Here is a 24210-nt window from a genome sequence, read left to right as displayed (position 1 = left end):
TATTGCCACTGTTTATCATGAGGTGATTAAAACATTTATATAAATGGTCAGAGAGTTCGCTAGAATTTTCTTTATATCATGTATATACATATATATGTGCTTGTGCTATTGTACCTACCGCGCATACGCGAAGAATCCTACGTCCAACATAACCGATTCGGCCTATGCTCCAAAATTTAAATATGGCGACAACCATGGAAATCGACGATGATGAGAGTGATTTGCCAACCTCCAGCAGTGGAAAAGGCGAGAAAAAGCGTTTCGAAGTGAAAAAGGTAAGTGAAAATACATCAATGAATTATACGAATACGAGATTATGCTTACGATGTCGTTTCATGATATCCAAATATGATTCCTAACCTTATTTACGCTTTGTCATTCTTTATTTTTCTGTATGCATGTGCATTTATTATTTGTCATGTAATTAAATATGACGGTTATATTTATTTCAGTGGAATGCAGTGGCATTATGGGCCTGGGGTAAGGATTATAATCATTAGTATTGTATAATCTCCAAGATAAGAGAGACAAGAGTTTTCTAATTCATTGATTTTCAGATATCGTTGTGGACAATTGTGCTATATGTCGTAATCATATTATGGATCTCTGCATTGAATGTCAAGCAAACCAGGCATCTGCCACAAGCGAAGAATGTACAGTGGCCTGGGGTGTATGCAACGTAGGTTTGACGTTAATATTATAACTTCGATGTTAGTACTATAAATCTTCTGAATTGTCTAATTGTAGTTTTCTTTTTCAGCATGCCTTTCATTTCCATTGCATCTCACGTTGGTTGAAAACACGACAAGTCTGTCCACTTGATAATCGTGAATGGGAATTTCAGAAGTAAGTAATTTTTGTAATAAAATTTAAATGTAATATATAAATTTTATTTTACCAAGTATTTTACATATACAAATATATAAATTCTAAATCCTATTTAAATAATAGATTTAAATAGTATCTAAATAAACATCTTAAAAGTTTACATAGATATATAGTCTATATACATGTCTTTATACTGACAAATTTTTGCGTTACACAACACACTTTAGAATAAATAATTACATACTTAAAATAGTTGGTAATTTTGCATTTCTCTTTACAGATATGGTCATTAATTGGATGTATTCAGCTACGCAAAGTCAACTTTTTCAGCATTTCACGTTAAATATAATTTTCAATTGTATATTATAGAAAATTATTTTTTCATATAACAAATGTAATAAGAAAAAGGAAAGCAAACTTAAATACGAAAGAAAAAACACATGCATAATCGAATTATCATTTTTTTTATCAGACAAAAATTTAATCGACGATAAATATATAATTAATTTCATCATTTAAAGTTCATCACATTCAATTTCTACTAATATTAATATAACTTGTAGTTTATAATAATAAATAAAGATATATTAAATGCTTTGTGATGATTTATTTACAATATCTTTAACTATTAAAAAAATGAAAATTATATATTTATATTTTTAATGAATATTTAATTAAAATGAATATTTAATTTAATAATTCAATTTAATATTCAATATTGATATTTATACAATTATTCTTCTTGTTAAATTTCAAAATATTTGCAAAATCACATCAAATTACTTTTTAGTTAATATTTAAATTTTTATTTAATATTTCTATTCAATATATATATATTTTTATTTAAAATAAAGCAAAGATATGAGATACTTAAAACATTTATTATATTTAAACATTGTTAGAACACGTTTTGATATTGGATATTATTTTTTTGGAGTATTTTTTTATGATTAGAATTTTTTAAACCGTAAACGTTGATTAATCCGATTATCCGATCTTTCAGAGATTTCACCTAGTAAAAGTTTCGTCCCGTTCTGTAAGGAAGTGAATACGAAAGGAGTGTGAGGTGAGAGCTATACTCTCTTCACTTCTGAATCGTATCCTCCTTCCATTATACGTTCATCTTCGTGTGATAATTTTGATTTAAAACGAACCGACTTGAGGAGGATTTTTGTTAAATTTTTATATGAATTATATATAAGAAAGTATTTTACATATTAAAATCTTGATTCTTTTAATAATTTATTCCTTATAATGTGCTTTGTCAATTTAAATAAAGTATTATATTCTGTTTATATAATATGACGCGTTTTAAGATATTAATAGCAATGACATTTATTTAACATAGTTTGATGTACATCTTTATTACGCTTAAGGCAATTCTGCAAATCTATGCCGATGCGAATACGTAGCTCCTTAACGAGATATAATGGGCATCGTCGTTCGTGACGTCATATCGCGAGGCCGATCGATCGTACGGAGATCATCTCTCGAATCCCTTTTCCAGTTCTAGGGCATTGAGCAGGAGGCTGATATACGGTAGGCAATACTTATCAGGCAGACGGAACCAGAGGTAGTCCCGACGAACCGGCTTCTAATCTGGCCATACAGCGAAAATTACATCTTCTTGCACAGGAGAGCTGGGAGAGGGAAAGCCAGTCGACATCTGTCTAGAGAGAGCAACGGTAAGCTTCTTTCATCTCAATTCTTACTTTTCTGTCGTCTGACTTTAGATCCCGACGCCTTATTCGGGGATTCGTGCACTGGATAAAAACAAAAAGAGAGGAAGAGGGAAAGAGTGAGCAATCTGCACACCTGTTCTAAAAGTCTTATGAATAGTCAGACGTGGGAAGAGGCTCGAGGGCGAGATCACGCCTGCACTCGAAGACAGTATCTAACAAGGAATCCGTAGGTGGTCCGGTCGATTGATCGGATCACTAGATGGATTTTATATTAGTTTATGTCAAAGTTCAAAGTAATTTTTTTTAGTGTTTGTAAAAACAAATGACAAATAGATTTCTTTGCGAGCAAGTTAATCGGATGAAGTAATATTTTCAGAAGTATTCTTTCGCGAAATTAGCTTTTAGAATTAATTATATATAACTATAGAAAATTGATTATAATTCTTTAGATATTAAAGTAATGATGATAGAAAAATATATGTAGAAAAGAAATTAAGTAACATTTATATATGTGCAAAATATTTGCAATTTTATTATTACATTTAGTTTTGATGAAAAACAAAACATTTTAATCGACAAGTATCAATCCTTTTTGTTGCATTTTCTCTTTCTCTCTTTCTTTTTTATCTAAGATACATATATTATTACTGCAAAATATAAAAATTGTCAATTTTGTTCACATTTTTATTAACTATATTGTACATACATATGGGAAAATAGTATATTGATTAGAATTAATATTTAAAAATAGCACAGTAATGAATGAAATTTTTTTTAGCACAGTTATGAATTAAATTTTTTCGTAATAAAAGTTATTTTTTATATTACATTAAAAGTTATTCAAATACTATAATATCTTCTGGTTTTGAATGTGTGTTACGATATTTGTGATGGATATTTAATTATTACTATTAAATTTAATCTTTAGAATAAAAATCATTGTATATTTTTACATTGCACATATCACTATTAGAAAAAGACAAAAGAAGTATATAAAATACATATATATAAAAAATATTATGATGAGATATTATATTAAAAATATTAGATATTAAAATATATAAAAGCATAACAATTAAAATTAAAAATTGAGCAGAAAACACTTTTTTATTTTATTACGGAAGATAAAAGACCAAGTGTTTTTGTAACAAATAAATCTGAATAACTTCTAAATGATTTTTGCTGCTCAATTTTTAATTTTAGTTGTTATGCTCGAAATTTGCAATTGTAAAAAACACTTCGTAAGCACAGTTAGAACATGTCAAGAGTAATACCGTAGCGAGAGCGTCGATTTTTCGGCGTCGTGGATTTTGCTTGTCATGGCTCGTAGCGGCAGGTGCGTACATTCGCCCGTAATATTTACCTGGGAGTGCAAGAGATGGGATATAAATATGATTTTCGTCCTCGACGACAGCGAATGAGGGGCGATAGGGACAAGGAGAGTAAGATAGAGGGAAGGGAGAAAGATATAGGAGTGGAAAGAGGTTGATAGGAAGAGTAGGTCGTCGGTGCGGAGGCGCGCGAGGGCCTCATTTCCGGCGGAAACAGAGGTTCTCTCATCCCCGATAAAAGTCGCTCCCGTCGACCCGTTCTCCCTCATTCTCCCTTGTTTCAGTCCGACGGCGGTGGCGGCAAAGGCCAATCGAATTAAATACATTCCCGCGGAGAATCGTCCAATCCGAAGACGGTTGCCTCCGCGGTTTTTGTCTCACTGTTCGTCCGCCTCGATACCGCAACCGTCCCTTTCTACTTCCTTAAATCTTAGTGTAAATCTACTTTCTAAAGGTAAATTTACTCTGCAAAGCTCTGAGAGGGGGAGGAGGGTTAAGGCTGTTAAGCTGTCGTCACTGCGCTACACCTGAAACTCGATTAGCTGAAATCCCTCGAATTTTGTCTTGTAACGTATTACTGATACTTTTACTTTTGAAATAATCTTGATCTTTTTACAAGTGATTTTAACATATAGTATTTGACAGCAGATCGTAGAAACATATACTGTGATCAAGTTCTGACTCAAAATTTATTAATATTTATTTATTAATACTAAAATATTTATCATTAAAACGTATCTTTATGCATTATATATTTATTACATACTAATTATATATATATTCTTATATATTTTTATATATAAGAATATATTTATAGTTAGTATATAGTAAATATATAATGTGTGAAGATATATTTTAGTATTAATAAATAAATATTAATAAATTTTTTATATTTTTGACGAGAAATAGAAGATTCTTAAATATTTTGTTTTTTCGCTTCTTAATATTTAACAAGTTATTATCTTAAATTTTTTAAAGAAATTTAAGAAAAATTTTAAATATTTGTTTTATAATTAATATGTTTTATAATTAATTTTTCTTTTTATCATCGCAATCTGATAAATTTAATTTTTTGAATCGAGATTAACAACATTATAAATTTATTGAATCGAGATTAACAACATCATTTATTATGTTTATGATTTTATTTAAAAAATAGAACTGTCTTTCCTGTTATTTGTATTATATTCATCTATTTCTATTTTATTTGGGTGCCGCGATTATCGTTTTACATATGAGAAGAGGGCCAAAAATTTTTCAGCGTTATATGTTAAATTATTTAAAAAAGCGGTGTGCTTGGTAGAGAGAAGGAGAGAGAACTATACGCGGAAGCCATCCATTATCCGTAGTCCCGATAAATCCTCCGAGGTGTTCGAGCTCCTTGTGTTTGGCGGATATATCAAGGTTTCCTTCACCTCGTCGTCCTGTACTAGGACGCGATCGCCGTCGATCTTTTCTACTTGTTTCCCCCCGCATCGCAGACTTTCGAGTCAGCCGAGATTTTGTCGATGCGATTCAGAGGCGGATGAGTGCACCGATAAATCGAGAGATTTCTCTTTCGAATGTTGACTGTTTCTGCCTGAAAAAAATGATGCAACTTATTATCGAAATGATTAAATAAAAAGTAAAAGGATAAATAAAGATAATAAATAGATAAAAATAGAAATTGATAGACATTGCATTGTTAGATCTTATGCCGAAACTTTGAAAAAAAAAAAAAAAAACGATATATATTTTTACGAACTCGTTCGTAAAAAATATAACTTTTTATTTTATTTTGATCTAATAGCCAACTTTGTTTCTTATTCTTACAATTGTATCCGAAATCGGCGAAATACTGTTAAATGAGGAAATTTAGCAGACGAGACGGTTAACGATTTAAGAGTAAACTTTAGAATTTTTGCAATACTATTTTTCTATGAGGAGGGCTCGAAGAAAGCAGGGCTCGTGCAAATTAATTTTTGCAAATATAGCGGCAAGCCTGATTTGATTTAAATCTGTCCGAGCGCGTACCTAAATTGGTTCCTGCGGGAGACAGCGTCGTTGTCTTATCTTCGCGACTTCTGCCGAGATTTCGCGTCCTCTCCTGGCATCGAGAGATTTTTCACACCGATATTACGCGATGGTAGAGGTGAGAACGCGGGTAGTTGTAGCAACGGTAAATCCTCGTTAGATCCGCGAGAAAAACAAAGGTGAAGGTGGACGCCAACCCTCTCGACCGACTCGGCGATATTCTTTCCCTCTCTCCGGTTTTCTGACTGTGCGAAAAGGGTTGTCTGCCTTCTTGCAGCGAATTTGTGCGTTTCTGGTTTTGTTATCTCCAGCTTTTCCGCTTTTATATTCTGAAATACTATATTATATCGTGTCATTAATGAAAAAAATAAGAAAAATCATGTAAAATCTACTTTATTATAGATATTATATTATAAAAATGTCTTTAATCGTTATATAAACGTGCATTTACATTAAAAATAATTCTTTTTTCTCTTTTTAATCAGGATGCTTGGAAAATCAAGATACATTTCACAATTGAGATGTACGCATTTGTCCAAACACACACACATAATTAATTTATATTATTATGTTAATTTGCGAGACAAGAATCTTAGCCGTCTTAATAACAATAATTCTATAAAGAACGGATAAATGCGAATTGGAAAAATATTTCAAAGTTAAATGCTCTTGTTTAAAAAATTAAGAATTTGTCAATTCATGTATTTTAAGCAACGTAATATACATATTTAAGTTTTATACAACAAATGCATCAAATTGAATTTTGATAGCTTATTTTTGACTATAATAAGTGTTGAAAATTTTAATATAAAAATTTCGAAAATACAATAAATAACGCAAGATGATATTTCATCTCATTTCTAATAATATTTTCTTAATCTTACGAATACATATGTATCTTATTCATACTGTCATATTTTTTTGCTTATAGAATATTATATAATATAATTTATAAGAGAATATTATATAATATTTAAAAACACGTTTCTCTTTCTTAAATATTTTATAAAAGAAAATAAAACTTCCACAAGAGTCAGAAAAAATCTCATTTGCATCACTATAGTCGCATCGATGTCAACGTCTCGATAATTTTCAAAAACAAACATAGCAAGGCCTTTTCGGTTGTATCTCGAGGCATCATTTCATTTTCCTTTCTTTTTATTTTATTGTATTAATTTGTATTTTTCTTCTGATTGTGTACAAAAACTCGCTTATACTTATTTTATACTTTATCCTCAAATTAAATGCAAAAGACAATACACGCGATTAAAATCATTTTATTATTTTAATATTTGTAAATATTTCGATATATATTTACGGTTCTTATATAATTTAAACGTTATATTATTTGAATTATTAGAATCCAAAAAGGATAAATATTTACGTAGGAAAATAAATCAGTTTATGATGGTACAATTTCGTTTGTTTATCTGGCGATTTCGAAATTGCTAAATGCCAATTTGAATCATAGAAAATTTTCTTTTAACCAATATAAATTATCTGCATAGGAAAATAGAGAATTAAAAAAACATTATTTTTCTCAGTAACTACATAATGTCAATATGCAACGTGAGAATGATTCCATTCATTCTTTCATAGCTAGTAATATAAAAATTTGAATGATTTATTAATTATTCTATTTAAAAAGGATTACAGAATATTTTGCAGTTTATTTTTAAAATAAAATTTATCTCTTTTAATCGTCTTTTAACAAATCGGAATAGTATATGTGTGGAATCTAACTAATTATTAATTTTTTATGATCAAAGAGAAGTAAAATTATATAAATTTTATAAATCAAGAAAATGATATTTTTTAAATTGTCACTATTTTCCGATTTATTCCATTACAAAATCTATTTTTTATTTTTATTATAATTACTAATTTATTTGAAATTTTATCACATAATTTTACTTCCTTTATAAAAATTTAGAAAAAGTGATAATAACAATAAATATTATACAAATTTATACATTATATATAAATATCTTTTTTGATCAAAACGAAAGTAAATTATATTTTTTAAATAAATATTTTAAATAAATATTAAATATTAAATGTAATGTGTGTGTGTAATAATATAATTCATAGATAGAAATTACTTGATATTTAAGGAATAGAATATTCGATATACATTTTATAGAATGCTAAATATTTAATATCGACAATGAAAAAAAAAATATATATATATATATATATATATATATATATATATATATATTCATTATATCGGTTGGTAAACACAACGCTCAGCGTTCATGATACGTGTCCTTTTTATTTTTGTTATGTTTGCGTACTTCTTGTCCTTGTTATGATCGTCTTATACCTTTATCCTCATCGGACAATAAAGCCACAACGCGAAGCGCTTCATGTATTGTCACATTATCCGTTAGAACACGAGGAAGGTGTTAATCTACGATTAACGGTGGCTTTTTATTGAATTTACCGAAATTAATAAAGTAAATAATTAATATTATATTTTTATTTGGCAATCGCGTAGCATAAATAAAGTATTTATACATAATTAATTAGAACGCGTAATTTACAGATTTATTTGATGGATTTCTATCGCGTGAGCAGTCGGCGAAGCACAATGATTATATTTTCGGATATTGCATTTAGATGTATCTTTAATTTTAACTTATATATTTACTCATTCATGTAATATGAGATAGTAATCTTCCTAAAACAATTGTATACTATTGTATACTATTTGTAAGCAACAGGTGTAGCATGATTGACGAGAGGCGTGCAGAGTCGAATTGCCCTGCTATTTTCGAATTCTCTCCGTCATTTATTACATTAGTTCGCGAATATCATAAATTGCCATAATTTCAAATAAATCAAATTCTTTTCTTGTATTATTCTTTAGTTGATATGATATAGTAAAATATAGGTCGCATGCAATTAATGCTGAAAGTGCTATGAAAAATATGCGCGATTATAGTATCGTAATGATTAGTACTTAGCGCGTAATAATTAATGTGTTTTCGCGTGTTTTAGGAATGCTATACATGATGGAGAAAAGTAACAAGAACTAGAAGGAATGAGAGAGAAGCTAGGGACAACCGATGACAGAGCAACCAGACAATAGGGTGAGTAATTTAAAACAATTAATTCACCTTATACTTGTGAGATTTATTTACTCGTTTATCTCGATAGTCGGCATCTCCAGCTATTTATCGTAATGAATGGATTATTATTTTCTCGATAGCGTGCCTTTACATCTCATTGCGTATATAATAGTAATCTAATATGCTTATAAAATATTTTATATTATTCATAGATATACTTAAAAATATATTTTTTAAACAGAATCTTAATCCACACACATACATATATATAAACAAATATATTTCAAATTTAAGATTATAAATTGAGGAATTATTGCTCCTCAAGTACAATTTAATAAATAAACATATAAACATAATTAATAAATATAAATATCTTTATATCTTATTTTGTGATAAAAATACTGGAAGTATTTTCTTTCGGCAAGAAAATAATTGCAAATTTTATACAATTAGTTATTAAAAATTAATTATAAGTAATTATCGAATGATAATTTATTATTCGTAAATTTATTATTTCGTAACTTTATTAACATTTTAGAGAAAATAATATAAAAAAACCAACAAATGTGCGAATATTTTATATAAACGAGAAATTAAATATTTTGAATGAATCAATACAAACTTATTATTAATAATCATCTTGTTATATTAGATAATTAGATAATACTATATTGTGTATATGTATGTATTTGTATGTGGATGTATTGCATTATATAATTCTTATAAATGAAAGAAAAACAAAATCAATTAAACAGCGAAAATCAATATTATTTAATTGTAACAATTAATCACAAATGACAAATCAATACACGGATACATAATTACAGATTTAAAAGAAGTTTACGCAATTAGTAAATTTGGATTGCAAGTAATTCAGTACTTACTATGATCTCGGTAATTTCATAAGATTTTCGACTCTAAATTCGTAATCTTAAGAATTCGCTATTAAAGCATTGCGTGGTGATTGTTGTACACTCTATATGTGATATTCTTGGTGAACGGACGAGTTTCTGGCAGAGCACTCGATAGGCTAAGTAAATCAGAGGCCTTTGGCCAAGAGCGAGGCTACCCTTTAACCCCCATAGCTCTGCCGTAGTCCCTGTCGTTCCTTATGTGATGACAGAAGTGGGGATGGCAGGGGCAACAAAGGGTCGGCTAAGAGCTCTTCAGCGACCACTCGCGCACCTTCCCCAACCTAGGAAGCATCATCTACTCTTTGGTTCTGTCGGTCTTGCTTGCTTGCTTGCTTGCTGGCTTGCTGCTTGCTTGCCCCATGACGTGATTGCCACCGAAATGTGTTTACCGTAAACCGTATCAAACTGTTGAGGGCCGGCCCGTTTCAGCGCTGTTGCTGTCTATCTTTTTCGAGTACGTCGATAAAAGTACGTATTTCCATCAATTTTGTGACCGCCATTTATGGCCATCGCACAATCTTCCATTGTTTTCACAAAATAGATTTATGCAGAATCGATCATTCAATCAGATTTATATTTTCTATTATTGAAATATGCCAGATATATAGGTTTGATTAGGAGAAAATAATTAGAGAGTAAATCCAACTTTAACGTTTCTAATATATTTTTCAATATGCGCTAATAAAATTTTGTTTTGGTCATTAATTTTGTATAACATTTCTTGGAAATTAACACATTTTTCTTTACATAAATTATCGCTAAGTATAAAATATGTGAAAAAAATATATATATGTATGCAAAAATATGTAATATGTATATGTATAATATATCGCAAAAATATACCGGATTCCAATTTAAGTAAAACAAAATTTGCTAACATACAAAATTTTTTCTTTAAAATTTGATTATAATACTTTGAATCGATTTTTTCTTATAAAAGATTTCCGAAACACTATAATTGTGGAAATATTTTATGTTAAAATGAGAGAATTTTATAGAATGTTCAAAAATAAATTTCAGGGACGTAAATTAATAATGATAGATCTTTTTTATAAAAAAATATAAATAATATAATTAATATTCTGAGATTAGATTCATATAATATAATATAATATATATGATCTCTTAAATTAGATTCATATAATATTTCATGATTAATATAACTAACAATCCTAATGATGATCAGTCAACCTTTTCACAAAATGCATTTAATCAATCTAATTAAATCGGTTTATTATTATTGTTTTTTTTTATTATTATTGTTGACATACTTTTTATATAATCGTACATTGAGTTTTAGAATCACATGTATGTGAGTCTTTATTCTTATTTAATTGATACAATTTCGCCTATACGTAATTACTCATGGGGATTCATTGCTTCAAGTGCAGTGGAGCAAATTTCATGAGCATGGCGTGGTCGGCTGACCCGAGATTCTTGCCGTTCAGGAATATGAAGTGCATCTGGGCCGTGACCAGAAGCAGCCTGATATCCGATATAATCGTTCTGAACAGGCCGGAAGCTATTTCCGCCCCAATTTGCAATCTAGTAAATACCAGTGAACCAGCGCCAAATACCACCGCACCCAGTCTCAGACAAAAGCCGGCTAGTACATCTGCGAGACTCTCATTGTTATCGTTTCGTTGCGAAACGTATCGCTGCACTCTCTTCGCAATATGGAAAGAGAATCGCTAAACTATTTTTTAAATCGCTTCACATTTTAATCTGTTAAATTGTTAGATTGATTAAATGCAGCTTTCAATTGTGTAAACATTAACTATTATTGTTAAGATTGTTATTTGATTATTTTATATAAGAGAAAATTTTCGGTATCATCAAGTTAAAAGTTTGACGATCCTTTGATTGTTTTCTTCTTTAAAAAAAGTATGTTTGGAAACAATCGTGTACAATGTAAAAAAAATAAATTTGTAGGAAATTGTAATAGGAATAGTATTCTTATAAGAACAAAAATTTATCAGTGTATCCAGAATTTAAGTCAATTTGCTTTGGAAATATATATAAGAAGAAACAGTTTTACAATGAAATAAATATTAGCGATATTGTAGAACATGTATTTAAATTTATCACGTTTTGCGATCACGTTATAAAAAAAATTATATAATAATAGAAAAATGAAAATATGATTAGTACGAGTTAATGCAGCATAGTTTTTAAGCATTTCCAAGCTTCTATTACGAATATATTACTCATAAATTAATACTGGAAACTATGACGATGTCATTTCAGTTATTTCTGAAAATTATTACATAATATTTCTATTAATATAAAATGTTTTTTTATTATAACTTAAAATATATTATTTTTAATATTTAGCTAAATTGTTCTAATTGGGCAAGAAATTTACTTTAAATTGATTTAGATTTTCTTTACTACAGTAATAAGAATGTATATAGAGACAAGACACATACGTACATTGTAAATCAAATGGGAGATGCACTTATGGTTCAACAATGTTGCCAGTGATGTGATCGGAGCAACTGGTACTCTGCGGTTAAGATTGGTCGCGACTGGCACAGCTATTCCGACTACGACAAGCAGTTTCGCGTAAAGCACGTCCATGATTGACCCAAGTACTAGCAATGTTTCTGCTTGTAGTCATATATATTCGATTGTAGTTCTGTAATGGTCCATTTTGCTGTTCACATTTTGCTGTTCATATTTTGCTGTTCACTTTCCTTCTTTAATCCACATTTTATACAATTTATTTTTGTACATTATAAAAGAAAAGAGAACAGAAAGATTAGAGTTTATATAATATATAAAACATAATATTAAATTGTTAAAAACATAATTTTGCTTTTCACACATGTAAAATTAATGTCAAAAAATGAAAAAAACTTTTTCATTAATCTAATATGTGTATACTTATGTTAGAATATTATTTTTTTCCATTTCTAGTCAATTATTAATTTTAATTATTAAAATGTGTTATTTTTGCGTGGTAGTAATCTTTAGAATATTTACAAAACTATTCTGATTACACATAAAAGAGACCAAGAAAATACTATTCATTGTTGTATTCAATTCGCATTAATCAAGATACTTTTTTCGCATTAAATACTTTATCGATATCATTTTAATCATTTTCTCACGATTCACGATAGCGTTCAAGAATCCTATATCTCGTAAAGATCAAGAATAGAATCCTCGGAGGATGGGAATGGCAATTTCTTTTTTGTAGATATTCTTTTCAACATCAGTACCTTGATACTTTGAGAGTTTTACGATGTTTTCATTCTCGTTTTTCGAACGAGTTACTCTATCATAAAATGCGCTATTCTGATTTACTTTACCTCACATAATGAGACGCATTCGTTGCCAATCGCGAAGACCAATAAATGCACATCGCGCGTCCGCAAAGTTACAACTTTCATCCTCTTGCGAGTGTCGCAACAATCGTTTCCGTTTATTCACCGACAATGCGCCAAACTTTCTAGTTGGACCGCGCGCTGGGTAAGCTTGGCACGATGTATTTGCTCGGCTGTTCTCGCGGCCGGGAAACTTGGAAATTTATTCCCGGGGAAAATTCGCACGTTTGAATTTTTAGCAGGCTGACGCCTAGAACTTTCTTTCTTTCTTACGGTGGCAGCGGACCGTCGCTTACCTCGCTCGCTTAATCGTCTATAAGAAAGTGATTCTGCCAGAGTCAATCTCTCTTTCTTTCTCTGTTTCTTTTCCTTCTTTTTCTCCTCGAAAAGGACGAAAGGATCGCGAAATATCCGAGAATTTCGTACCGTTGTATTACTCTTCACTCTTTTCGTTGCATGACAGAGACGATTGATCGATTTTTCCTCGTTTGTTTTGCTCTGAATACATTCTAATCAGTTGAGTTTGTTACCGATTTAACATGAGGCTAGAAAAGGAAATTAAATTCTTGATTCAGAATATATTTTGATGAAATGCATATCGATTATAACTGATTCTTATCAATGAATATCAAGAATCGATAATCGATGATTTTTATAACTGTAATATAAACAATGATGATAGAATATGTGTATATTTTTTAATTAATTTTATACGTATGATATCGTACGATCTTATATACATGTAAAATCTCATAAACAATAGCAATGAAATGACCAGCAAATATAATGTCTCATTTTTAATATATAATTAAGCAAATGAATGAAATAATATGTATTTAATTTTGATAATATTAAAACATTTTCAAGTAGCATCGACTACTCTCTTTCTCTTGCCTTCGCCTCGTTGGATTGTAATTCGCGGCGCATTGATTCGATGTACGACTGTATGACGTCTACACTACTGTACACACAACGGCCGTAACTTCGGGAACTTTTGTTTGAATTATGTTGAACGAATCGTGGAAACTGGTGACGCTATCGGTGCGTCAGTCGACAGGAACAGTCGTAATGTGCCACTCGAGTTCAGTTCTGTCGCTGGCAAGGCAAGGCGGTAATAGCGTTGCAGGCTCTGCAGTAGCTAGCAACTACTACTGACGATACGAATCGCACAAAAGCTTGCTATGCGAACGTCTCTTTGTGAGAAAGAGAGAGAAAGAGAGAGAGAGAGCCAGAAAAAAAGACACAGATAAGTTTTCTTTTATCCGCTCGTGTTCCAGAAATATGGGTTCACCGAACATTTAGTTGTCCGGAAATCGAAAATCTGCGCTTTCATCATATCAAAAATCATTGCGAGACTCAAAAATCTTTTTCAAATGATGATAGTAGTTAGAAATTAATAAGAGCGACAATTATGTGTTAAACGTATTAGATTAAACTACGCGAATTGTGTAATAAAAGTCACGGATCAAAAATACATAATACATAAAAAATGAGGTGTTTTAAGTTAGCTTCTCTAGTTTTGCCGGTTTGCTAGGTTGCGTAAAAATCAATCACCCGTGAATGCAGGTCGCATGTTTTAATCATGCGGAAATCGTGGGCGTTTTAGTATTAAAAAGTGTTATATGGTACATACATCGAAGTTGCTATTACCATGCGCATTGGTATTTTGTATCAATCCGAGCTGAAATATTACAAAACGACACGGCAATTGTTGAAACGGTATAGAGACACCTCGGTCAAAATGCGGTTTCGCGCATCGCGTTTAATTGCGACGAAATTTACGTCGATCAAATCCGCCGACGCGAATAACGGCGAAAATTTATTGTCGCGCTAAACGACGCGCCTTCTCCCCTCACCGCTATTTTGCTAATTATAATCGCGATATCCGTATTATTAATTGCCATTATCGATTGTATCATGCTCGACGCGCCGCCGATGACACGCAGGTTGACTTTGCCTGAAGCAGTCGGCTTGCGAGACGTAACGCAGTTGATCATTATTGCCATAATCTCGTTAAACAACATTATATATTTATCAAATTATGCCGATTTAGGCATAAGGAATAAGAAAGATAGAGATGTGAATATCGAGAGAAAAATTGTCAATTGGGAAATTTAAATTAATTCGAAGAATCTAAAAATTTTTAGTATCTAAATCTGTTATAGTGTATCGAGAGAAATCATTTATTATTGATTGCTCTCGACCTATAGATCTTAACATGTTTCCAAATACATAGATTGCTTCAACAATTGCTGTGAAATGTTGACCGCGAACTCTCGATTCGATTCACTCTCCTCGGTTTCCCCTAGAGCGATCCAGCGCTCGTCGCTGCCGGTAATGACGATAACGAATCGCTGTAATGGCGAGGCGGCCCGGCGATTCGTTTTCGACATCAGCGACGGCGCCGTTCTCGAAATCGCGCAGCTAGTCCGCTGCTAGGTAGGTACAGCCCCGGGACGATTATCGGAGTCGATCATTCAATTTCGCGTTGCAAATTGTCCGCGCCGGAAACTCATATCCGGGCACTTCCGGTTCTGCCTGGTCCCGCCCCCGGGAAGAAGAGGTCGGCGCCGTCGGGCCCAGGCACCCAGTGGAGCTGGTTAATGACGCGGGGGTACGGGAGACGGAAGGGGAAGAGGATTCGAAAGGGAAGAGGAGACAGACAGGAGAGAATCAGGGAGAGAGAATCGGCGCAGAAGTCACGGCTGAGGGTACGGCTTCATCCTGACGCGGATGAGCGGTGAACTCGCTTCCGTTTTGCTCTCCAGTCTACCTGCGCCGATCGTATTGCTGCCGTTGCATTAACATGGAATTGTAATAGTTGATGACTAATGATTAGTTTTGGTTATTCTCTTATTACGAGTCTTATGATGGAAGGAAATCGTTGATCTCGTAATTTTTAACTTTAAGAAAAAACTTTAAATATGTAGCTTTATTCTTTGCAACTTGTTTCAGCTTTTTTGAACTTTCACGTATGTTGTGTCAGCTTTTTGATGAATGATTATCTTTGACTTGTCATCGATCATATCAATCTTCATATCGATCAGAGAGAGTTTTTTTATTTTCCGTTGACTTTTTATTAGAAAATTTTTGTCCTTCGCTGTTGAATTTCATTAATCATCGTCGTATTTAACAAGAGCGATTCATAATTCTTCGATTCATAATTTTTTCTTTGACCTATTATTAATTGACGAGAAAGATTTTGTCGCGCAATTAAATACTTAAACTTAAATAAAAAATAACGTTATTATAATCTTTTTCGAATTTATAAAATTTTTACGCGCGCGCTTTTGATATAAATTATATTTCCCACGACACATGAGTGAGACCATTGCCGGATTGACATATTTTACACAGCAGCCGCTTATCATTAGCTAGACTACCGCGACGTAATCGCCGACGGACGTGACGACCGTTCAACCAAGAGGTTCGTGAAAAATAGCTGCGACTTTTCCCAGAGTAACGACCAGGTCTTTGCAACATATACGAAGGACGTGTATTAATCGTCAGGAGGTGTCAGCGTCGCTCGCTTGTGGTCTGACCGATTTCATCGTTTATTCCGTCACGCATACATTAGCACACGACTATATACTGGCCATTGCGTCATTGTGTACATGTGTGGGTGCGCTTGTACGTTGTCCTATTTACTGCAACGATGGCAATTGGTGATTCCGTCATAAGCTACCTGCCTCATGTAAAAACGAAGGAGGAGGTGTGAGTGTCGGCGCGACATCAATCGGGCCGAAAACGGTTGGCTGACCACACGGTCGTTCTCGTTTTTGAACAACAATCCCGCATCATAAACCCGTCCGCAAAACGGCTATTTACCTATCTAGCCATTAGCCATCTCTTTCTCTCCTTCATTTTCTATCTCCCTCTTTCTCTTGGTATACACTATGTCGATGGCACCTCTCCCTCCCTCCTCCCCCGATATATTCCTGTTTCCCCGCGCAACTTAGTCATACCCTGTATCGGTGGGTGGCTGCGGCGCGTGGTGACGGCACTAGTGGTTTCATCGACGACGTCTATTGGAAAATTTATTCCAATATTTTCAATTAAAGTTAGACAAAGCCGTTGTTTGATAACGCTACGTGTTTCGCCGCTCTAGTTCGCCGGGGTAAAAATAATATAACACGCGCGAATGATCAGGAGCGGCTTTCACACAGCATCGCCGATGTCGCGCGCGCTCGCGCGGGAGAGAGAGAGAGAGAGAGAGAGAGGGTAAAGCTGGTCGCGTCGCTGATGCTGGTCGGTGATGGTGATGGCGATGGTTCGTTACCGTGGACGGTGGTGCGCACGTGGGGCGGGACGAGGTGTGGGCGACGAAGCGAGCTTGAAGGGTTGGTCGGGAGACAATATGCGATTCCGCACGAGTACCGCACAACGAGTTCGCGTCCAGCATTTCGCTCGATCTGCTCGGTGCAATTAAGTTCCCTAATGCGGAAAGAGTCGGCTGGATGTGATCGTCTGCGATTGCTACCGCGTCGTTATTGTTGGATTAGCCGGCTTGGAAAAGCCTAGTTTTGTAAGACTGTATATTTTTCAATATGACTTATACGTGCAGGATTGAAACGAGTTATCGAATACCGCGGCTTTATATATTTATTGAAAGCGCTGCAGAGATATCTGATTCTGATACACTTTTTTTTAGCGAATCAATTTATTATTTTTATACACCTGTACCAGGTATATCTAAATATTTATTTATTTTTACGTTGTATGCGATATGAAAGTATATTTAATAAATTAAAGTCATTCAATTTATATATTAATACAAAGTAAATTTCTTTTTGAATGTGTGCAACAAAAAATGTTTTAAAAGATAATTGTCAGTTTTCATTTCCACGCAAACATTGACCGATCATATCTGCCATAATATATCAAAAATATATTATTTATGTAAAACTGCATATTTCAATAGATTCCTGTTTTAATAAATGCATCATTATTCGCTTCAGTGAGCGCGATCACATTATTTTATTACAAATTATAATAGATGCGAAATTATCTCTCTCCAAGTTTAGATTTATTTTCCCTCTCATCGGATGCAAAACAGCGATATACTAAAGAAATGCATTTAACTTCAGATATTTCAATGTAATATGAACATGCTTCTCTTAACGTATTGCGAAAAAGAATATTCGATAACAATATAACTAGCTGTCTATACGACATGCGACAATTACATGACTTGACAGCAGGACGGCCGCTAACGTCACGTGCTTGTCAAAAGCTATCACAGCTTTCTATTAATACATATATAAGCATAAGAGAGAGAGAGACGAGAAAGACAAGAGGTAGAACCATACATAACAGATCTGTTTACTTTACAATAAGAAAGTTTACAATATCAGTATCCATTAATTGACTCGAAGAGACAAAAAAGAAAGAAGTAAATAAATTAATATATAAGTGAAAAAATAATATATAAAATAAGAGCAAAAATAATATGTTGAGAAAAATCATTAGATAGGTTTTGTTTGAAAAGTTTTACGAAAAGAAATAGCCAATTACGATATTAAAATAAAAAAGTTACATTTATAATAATAAAATAGAAATCAGAAAAAGGCAAGAAAGGAAGACAGTGAAAAAGTAGATAATAAAAGTAGCACAAAGAAACCTTAAATCTGCTTTTCATATAGTTGCACCTTTTATATTTTATTACTTCTCCCTCTATATATATATATTCTATACCAATCTCGTCTCATACATATATATATATATATATATATATATATATATATATATATATATAAAGTAAGCATCTGCATTCCGTTCGAAAAGTAAAAAGTCTAGTATATACATGTATGTACAAAAGCGCGGCTTTTTATTTTCCGAGAGGATGCAGGTGCAGATGCAAGTGCATCCTTAAGACTGGCTTGGCCGGCGTCTCGAGCGGGAGTCGAAAATCGATCCGACGCCCGTGTCGTGAGCAGCGTCGTCGGCGGGCTAGGATGATACTTAATAACGCGAAATACGGTGTGCACGAGTGGCGAGGAGAGGGACGAGGGAGAATATAAGAGAAGAAAAAAGATCGACGCGATCGGGTAGGACATAGGAAAGTTGGGGCGGTCGAACGCATGAGGGATATATCGCATACGCGGATCGAAGGAAAAAGGGATGAACCGATGAAATAATAGGGCTCTCGCGCAATAGCGAGTGCCCGGCATTGTGCGAGGTTGCAGCAGCCAGGCTTGTTCAATGGGAACGGATGAATGCTGGCCAGCTCGTGTGATGCAAGAGAACGACCCCTCTTCTCCTCCGCACTCACCGCTCTTTCTCTTCGGAGTCCGCGCCGAAAAGCCAAGTCCGTCGGTTTTAATACTATGCCCAGTGTCCGCCACTTTGCACATACATTCCTGTTTGTAATTGAAATCTGCCCGCCGCCGCCGCTGCTCGTTTTCTCGTTAGAGCCCTCTTTTTTCCCCCCCGTCGATCATCCTATTAGAATCGCGCTGGTCCCCTATCTCTACGGTCGATGCCGCTTTCGGTTTGTGATGGAATTGAAAGAAGAGGCAGTTTCTCGTTTGGTTGCGCGACGTTCGGAGCTGCCTCCGCTTTTAATCGACTATTAATTCGCCTACTAGTTTTTGGTTTATGCTTTGAACTGCCACGAAAATGTAAGATTTAATTACTAGTAATTTTCTTTTCCAATAGTGGAGCGATTCGAGACAGAGTCTTGTCAGAGAATCGTTTCAGAAATTCTACGCTATTTTCATATCGTTAATCTTTTCGTGTACAGACAACATGCTGAAAATTGCAATTGTTATAATAAAAATAGTGCAATGTTACAAGCTTTGTTACGTCAATGTAAAACCGTTGTCAACCGTTCTAATTTTCAATTCTTTTCATTCCATTTATTTCGATACGTGTCTAGAAATATTTAATCTGTTGCATTCAATAGAAGATATAATTAATGGAAGTTTATATTTTTGATTTTCTACGCTCGAGCACAAAAATTCTATCGAAAGAAATTGGAAAAATAGCATCATTTATATTTTTATCAGTTCCCAGTCTCATGAATAAAAATTCTTAGCTTTCGCATCTTTATAATGACAGAAAAATGACTGATGATTCAACATTTTCTACCGATATAAAACTCAACTATAAATTGTAAAATTTTCATAGAATTTTATCAAACAAAGTGAGAATAATTTGGGATACCCAGTTCGCCTGGTATCAGGTTGCCTGTGACAATTTTGACACTTTTGCCCTATTTTTACGCCAAAACAATCGGGTTCTCTGTGGCGGTGTAAAAATTTCCAGTTTCTGTTTAGTACGACGATTTCGTCAGGCAGATGCACGCCATTTGTGACGCGTTTAAACGAGTCTCGGGCGTGCATCGTGAATTCGCATCGCGCTGTCCGATTCCGCATCGCTATTCATACGTGAGTATTGAACGGCATCCGTGCGGAAAGGCCACCTGGAGAGCGAGGTAGTGAGAAATAGACAAAGAGAGACAGAGGGACAGAGAGAAAGAGAGAGAGAGAGAGAGAGAGAGAGAGAGAGAGAGAGAGAGCACGCGTGAGTAGTGATGGTTCTCGAACCAATGCTTGCTCGCAATTTTCGAGCAAATAGAGTATGGATGCTCGATCGAAAGGAAATTCGATCAAAGCAGAGAAATTCACAATTTATAAGCTGCATTTTAAGTGCATTATGCATATAATGAGTTTTGATAAATTTTATCTGCTTTTAATTCTTTTCGTACAGATATCTGCATTTAGAGAAAGAGAAAAATTGACTTTTATATTATTATATAATTTTTAGTATTACTCCGATATGTATCGATACTCTGTTTAGAGATTGACGGTGAAAGATCGATAGATCGAAAGATTTATACTTCGTACGAAAATGTGCCACTTGCTGCACGAGTCATGCTTGTCGCTGCTCGAGCCATTCACAGGTAATAGACAATCATTATTACACTCGATCCCTGCCCTCGTTATTATGCCGTATGCATGTCGATACGTTATGATTTCCGATATTCCCGGTAACCAGTCGGCGACGGTCATTTTAGGCGTCAAAGGATGCGCGCGAGAAAGACACCCGTTCCTGTCGCCACGTTAATGGCTAATACGTGACGCGTTTCTAATTAACGAAGTCAGGAAACGAGCGGAAATGACGAGAAGAGAGAAACGGTCTCATTGCTGTTGACGGACATATATAAAAAGAAGGGCAGGAAAGAGCGAAAAGAAGGAAATGTAAAACATGCAAGACTCTAAGAGGCTGAACGTCTAAATTGTTTAAGAATAATGGCAATTTGATTTCAAAAATTTTATTATAACAATCAAATAAAATAATTTTGCAATCTTTATTGTAAGATTAGGATAATGACAGTATTTTTTAATTAATGATACAACATAAATTAATAGCTCGAAATAAGCTCATACAGGATAACATTTTGTTAAGCATTGTAATATTCGAACATTATAATATTTCTTACATTGTAAGAAAGAATTATTATAAAAGAATTATTTTTTCATACTAAAAGATATTTTAATTTAATATTCTTTATTATATATTTTAATATTCTTGTATGTGTGTGTGAAAGTTTACGTAGATAAATATTTATCAGGTGTAAAAAATTAAATGATTGAAAATTTTATATTAGTTATACATTTTACTGTTTATCTGCACAACGCAAAAATAGTCAACATAAAAAATATTGTGTATAAATTGATGCTTATTGATGTCGTATAGGTAGTTCTATTTTCGGAAAAATATTTATTTTATAGTTATACAATAATTTATATGTTAATAATTTTTATATATAAATTAATATATATTAATATTAATGAATAAATAATTTATATTAATTTAAATTAATAAATGGTGTAAAATTAAATACCTACAAACAACTTTATTATATGTAATATTATTTCGTAAAGATTTTCATATCGTTTGAACAAAAAATTTCCTATTAATTTAGCAATATGTTTTAATTTACGTAATAAAAAAAGTCAAATATAACAGGGATCTTTTTCTATAAATTCTTTTACGATTGTGAACTCCAACGTTGGTATTGTTATATGTACTAATTAAACGACACACTGAAATAACGTGTGTAATTTATGACAATGTGTCGTAGAAACGCCATGCGAATGCAATTGCATCGTTTCACTATAAACGTCGCTTTATTTCTGTGTTTGCAGTAAACCTGAAAAGTCGTTTTACCTCGTGCGTTCTATATCATTAAGAGAAATGTGATAGTCTCGAGAGCCATTTTCGAGAAGAGTTTCAGCTATGCACTCCTTCAGGGTAGATTCGCGTAAATGCGCGTAAATCCACGCGTGAATGCGTGAGTAAGTTGCGTGTGCATGCATGAGTAGCGTGTGCATGCGTGAGTTGCGTGTGCGTCGGTATCGTGGCACGGGACTCGATTAAACTGCTAAGACTAATCCGAGTAGTAATACTTAATAGCAGCCCGGAGCAGTACCTGGGCCAAGTCCTCCTAAGTGAATTAACCTCGGGTTAATCTCGAGTTAAGGAAACCCCTAAGCAGACCTCGAGTGATCCCCGTTACTTCGTTAGATCGGCTGCTCCACCCTTCTTGAGCATCCGTTCGCATGAACTAACGAGAGAGACGGCCGTTGAGAATTCTGCGGGATTTGTCGCGATCTTTGACATGTCGAGAAACGCTTGTATCAAATATTGTCTCAAAGATTTGAGAAGACGAATAAGGACATACGAATAGCAGTGACTGAAAAGAGAACGTTAATATGTTATTTTGAGAAAGAAAGCACATTTAAAGTTTTTATTCTGTCTTACAAAATATACCTGGAGGGACAACTAAAATTCTGTTAATATTTAATGGAGTTGTGGTTTATGCCTCTAAGTATTCTGTAAGATAAAATAAAAACTTTAAATGCATTTTCCTCTCAAAGCGAGCGTTTTGGCTTACGCGCCCCTTTTTTAATTCGATAACTTTGGCTTGGTAACGAAGGGTAACATTTATTTAATTTAAGGACGAGCTTATCCAGTTTCTCGAGAAGAAGCTGCTTATATTAATCTGTTCCTGAGATCCTGAAATCACGAATCCCGAGTGGCTCTAAAGTGGTATTATCAAACAAGTTATGAGTCGCGTTAAGTGTTTAATATGGCATAATTGCATATCGACCACATATGAAAGCTATTATCATATCTCTTTTTAGAGGGAAGGAGAGAGGAAACATTTATTTTGTAATTACTATTGAAAAATATGAAATTAATTTTCTGATCAAAATAAGATGAAATGCTGCTCATAACTATTGCTTTTGTACATAAAAATAACTAAAGCCAACTATTGTCGATGTTAAAATTATTATTTTTATAACCACGTTATATCCTGCTATTCTGAGAAGAATTGTTCTTTTACTCATCCAAAGTACGTACATTGTATACATTTATATTTACGAGAGCAATGTAAAAAGAAACAATTTCGCGTAAAAAAGCACATATAATTATTAAAGAATATTATAATTACATGCAATTTTATCGAAAATGAATAATAATTTTGTTGCGAAAGAATACTATGGAAGAAAAATTATCTTTAATTGTATTCTAAATAATGAATTTTTAATTTCATGTATGTATTTTTCGACAGAATATTCATTATACGTTTTGTTCTCTTGTTTTAATCATCATACTCCATATTTTCCTTTACATATAGAGAATCGTGCATTTATACGATATGCTCGCGCGTATTCGGTTCATTTTGTTTGCGATATATTACTTGCCTCGCTTCGCATGACGGATGTTTTGCGTCGATGTTTCACGCGTTACGATTTTGTTTGAGGTACTGCGGTTTTTAACGCTGCACGTATGTTATTTCCGCAATACGCGCGAATGAAACTCGAGGCACCTCCACCGCGATGACGTATCGTCGACGTGGTTGCAGATCGTGCAGGTTTCGTCGACAACGAACCAAGTTTTACAAACGGCTCGCCTGTCACGAAACCCGGACGTCTGCGTCCATGTGCTTGATCCTTTTCTTGATGTTCCTCGTCCTTTCGCATTTAAATGCTTAATGTGAGATGACCACAATAATAATACGTTATATT

At 33.3% G+C, this 24210-nt stretch overlaps 1 protein-coding gene and 1 long non-coding RNA gene across 2 annotated transcripts in view; both read left to right on the top strand.

Moving 5' to 3' along the window:
• LOC105252238 overlaps positions 1–24210 on the top strand; it is a 53664-nt gene that overhangs the window by 884 nt on the left and 28570 nt on the right. The window contains exons 2-3 of the long non-coding RNA XR_889280.3: positions 2336–2513; positions 8858–8949. This is a non-coding gene — a long non-coding RNA (uncharacterized LOC105252238). The remainder of the gene's footprint in view (positions 1–2335; positions 2514–8857; positions 8950–24210) is intronic.
• On the top strand, positions 86–1319 carry LOC105252239 (RING-box protein 1A). The gene is made up of 5 exons (XM_011259541.3): positions 86–275; positions 453–480; positions 558–679; positions 761–846; positions 1109–1319. Exons 1-5 carry the CDS (start codon positions 165–167, stop codon positions 1119–1121), a joined length of 360 nt encoding a protein of 119 aa, XP_011257843.1. The 5' UTR covers positions 86–164; the 3' UTR covers positions 1122–1319.

The sequence above is a fragment of the Camponotus floridanus genome, unplaced genomic scaffold (genome assembly GCF_003227725.1).
Source record: "Camponotus floridanus strain SB8 unplaced genomic scaffold, Cflo_v7.5 scaffold27, whole genome shotgun sequence".
In the NCBI taxonomy this organism is placed as follows: Eukaryota; Metazoa; Arthropoda; class Insecta; order Hymenoptera; family Formicidae; genus Camponotus; species Camponotus floridanus.
Note: the sequence above shows the minus strand (reverse complement) of the source record. Positions and strands in the feature narration are given on the sequence as shown.

Excerpts from the sequence above, each read along its gene's own strand:
- LOC105252239 (XM_011259541.3), top strand. The coding sequence starts at position 165 with ATGCTCCAAAATTTAAATATGGCGACAACCATGGAAATCGACGATGAT. Across the intron at positions 276-452 it reads AGCGTTTCGAAGTGAAAAAG|TGGAATGCAGTGGCATTATG; the intron begins GTAAGTGAAAAT and ends TATTTATTTCAG. Across the intron at positions 680-760 it reads TGGCCTGGGGTGTATGCAAC|CATGCCTTTCATTTCCATTG; the intron begins GTAGGTTTGACG and ends TTTCTTTTTCAG.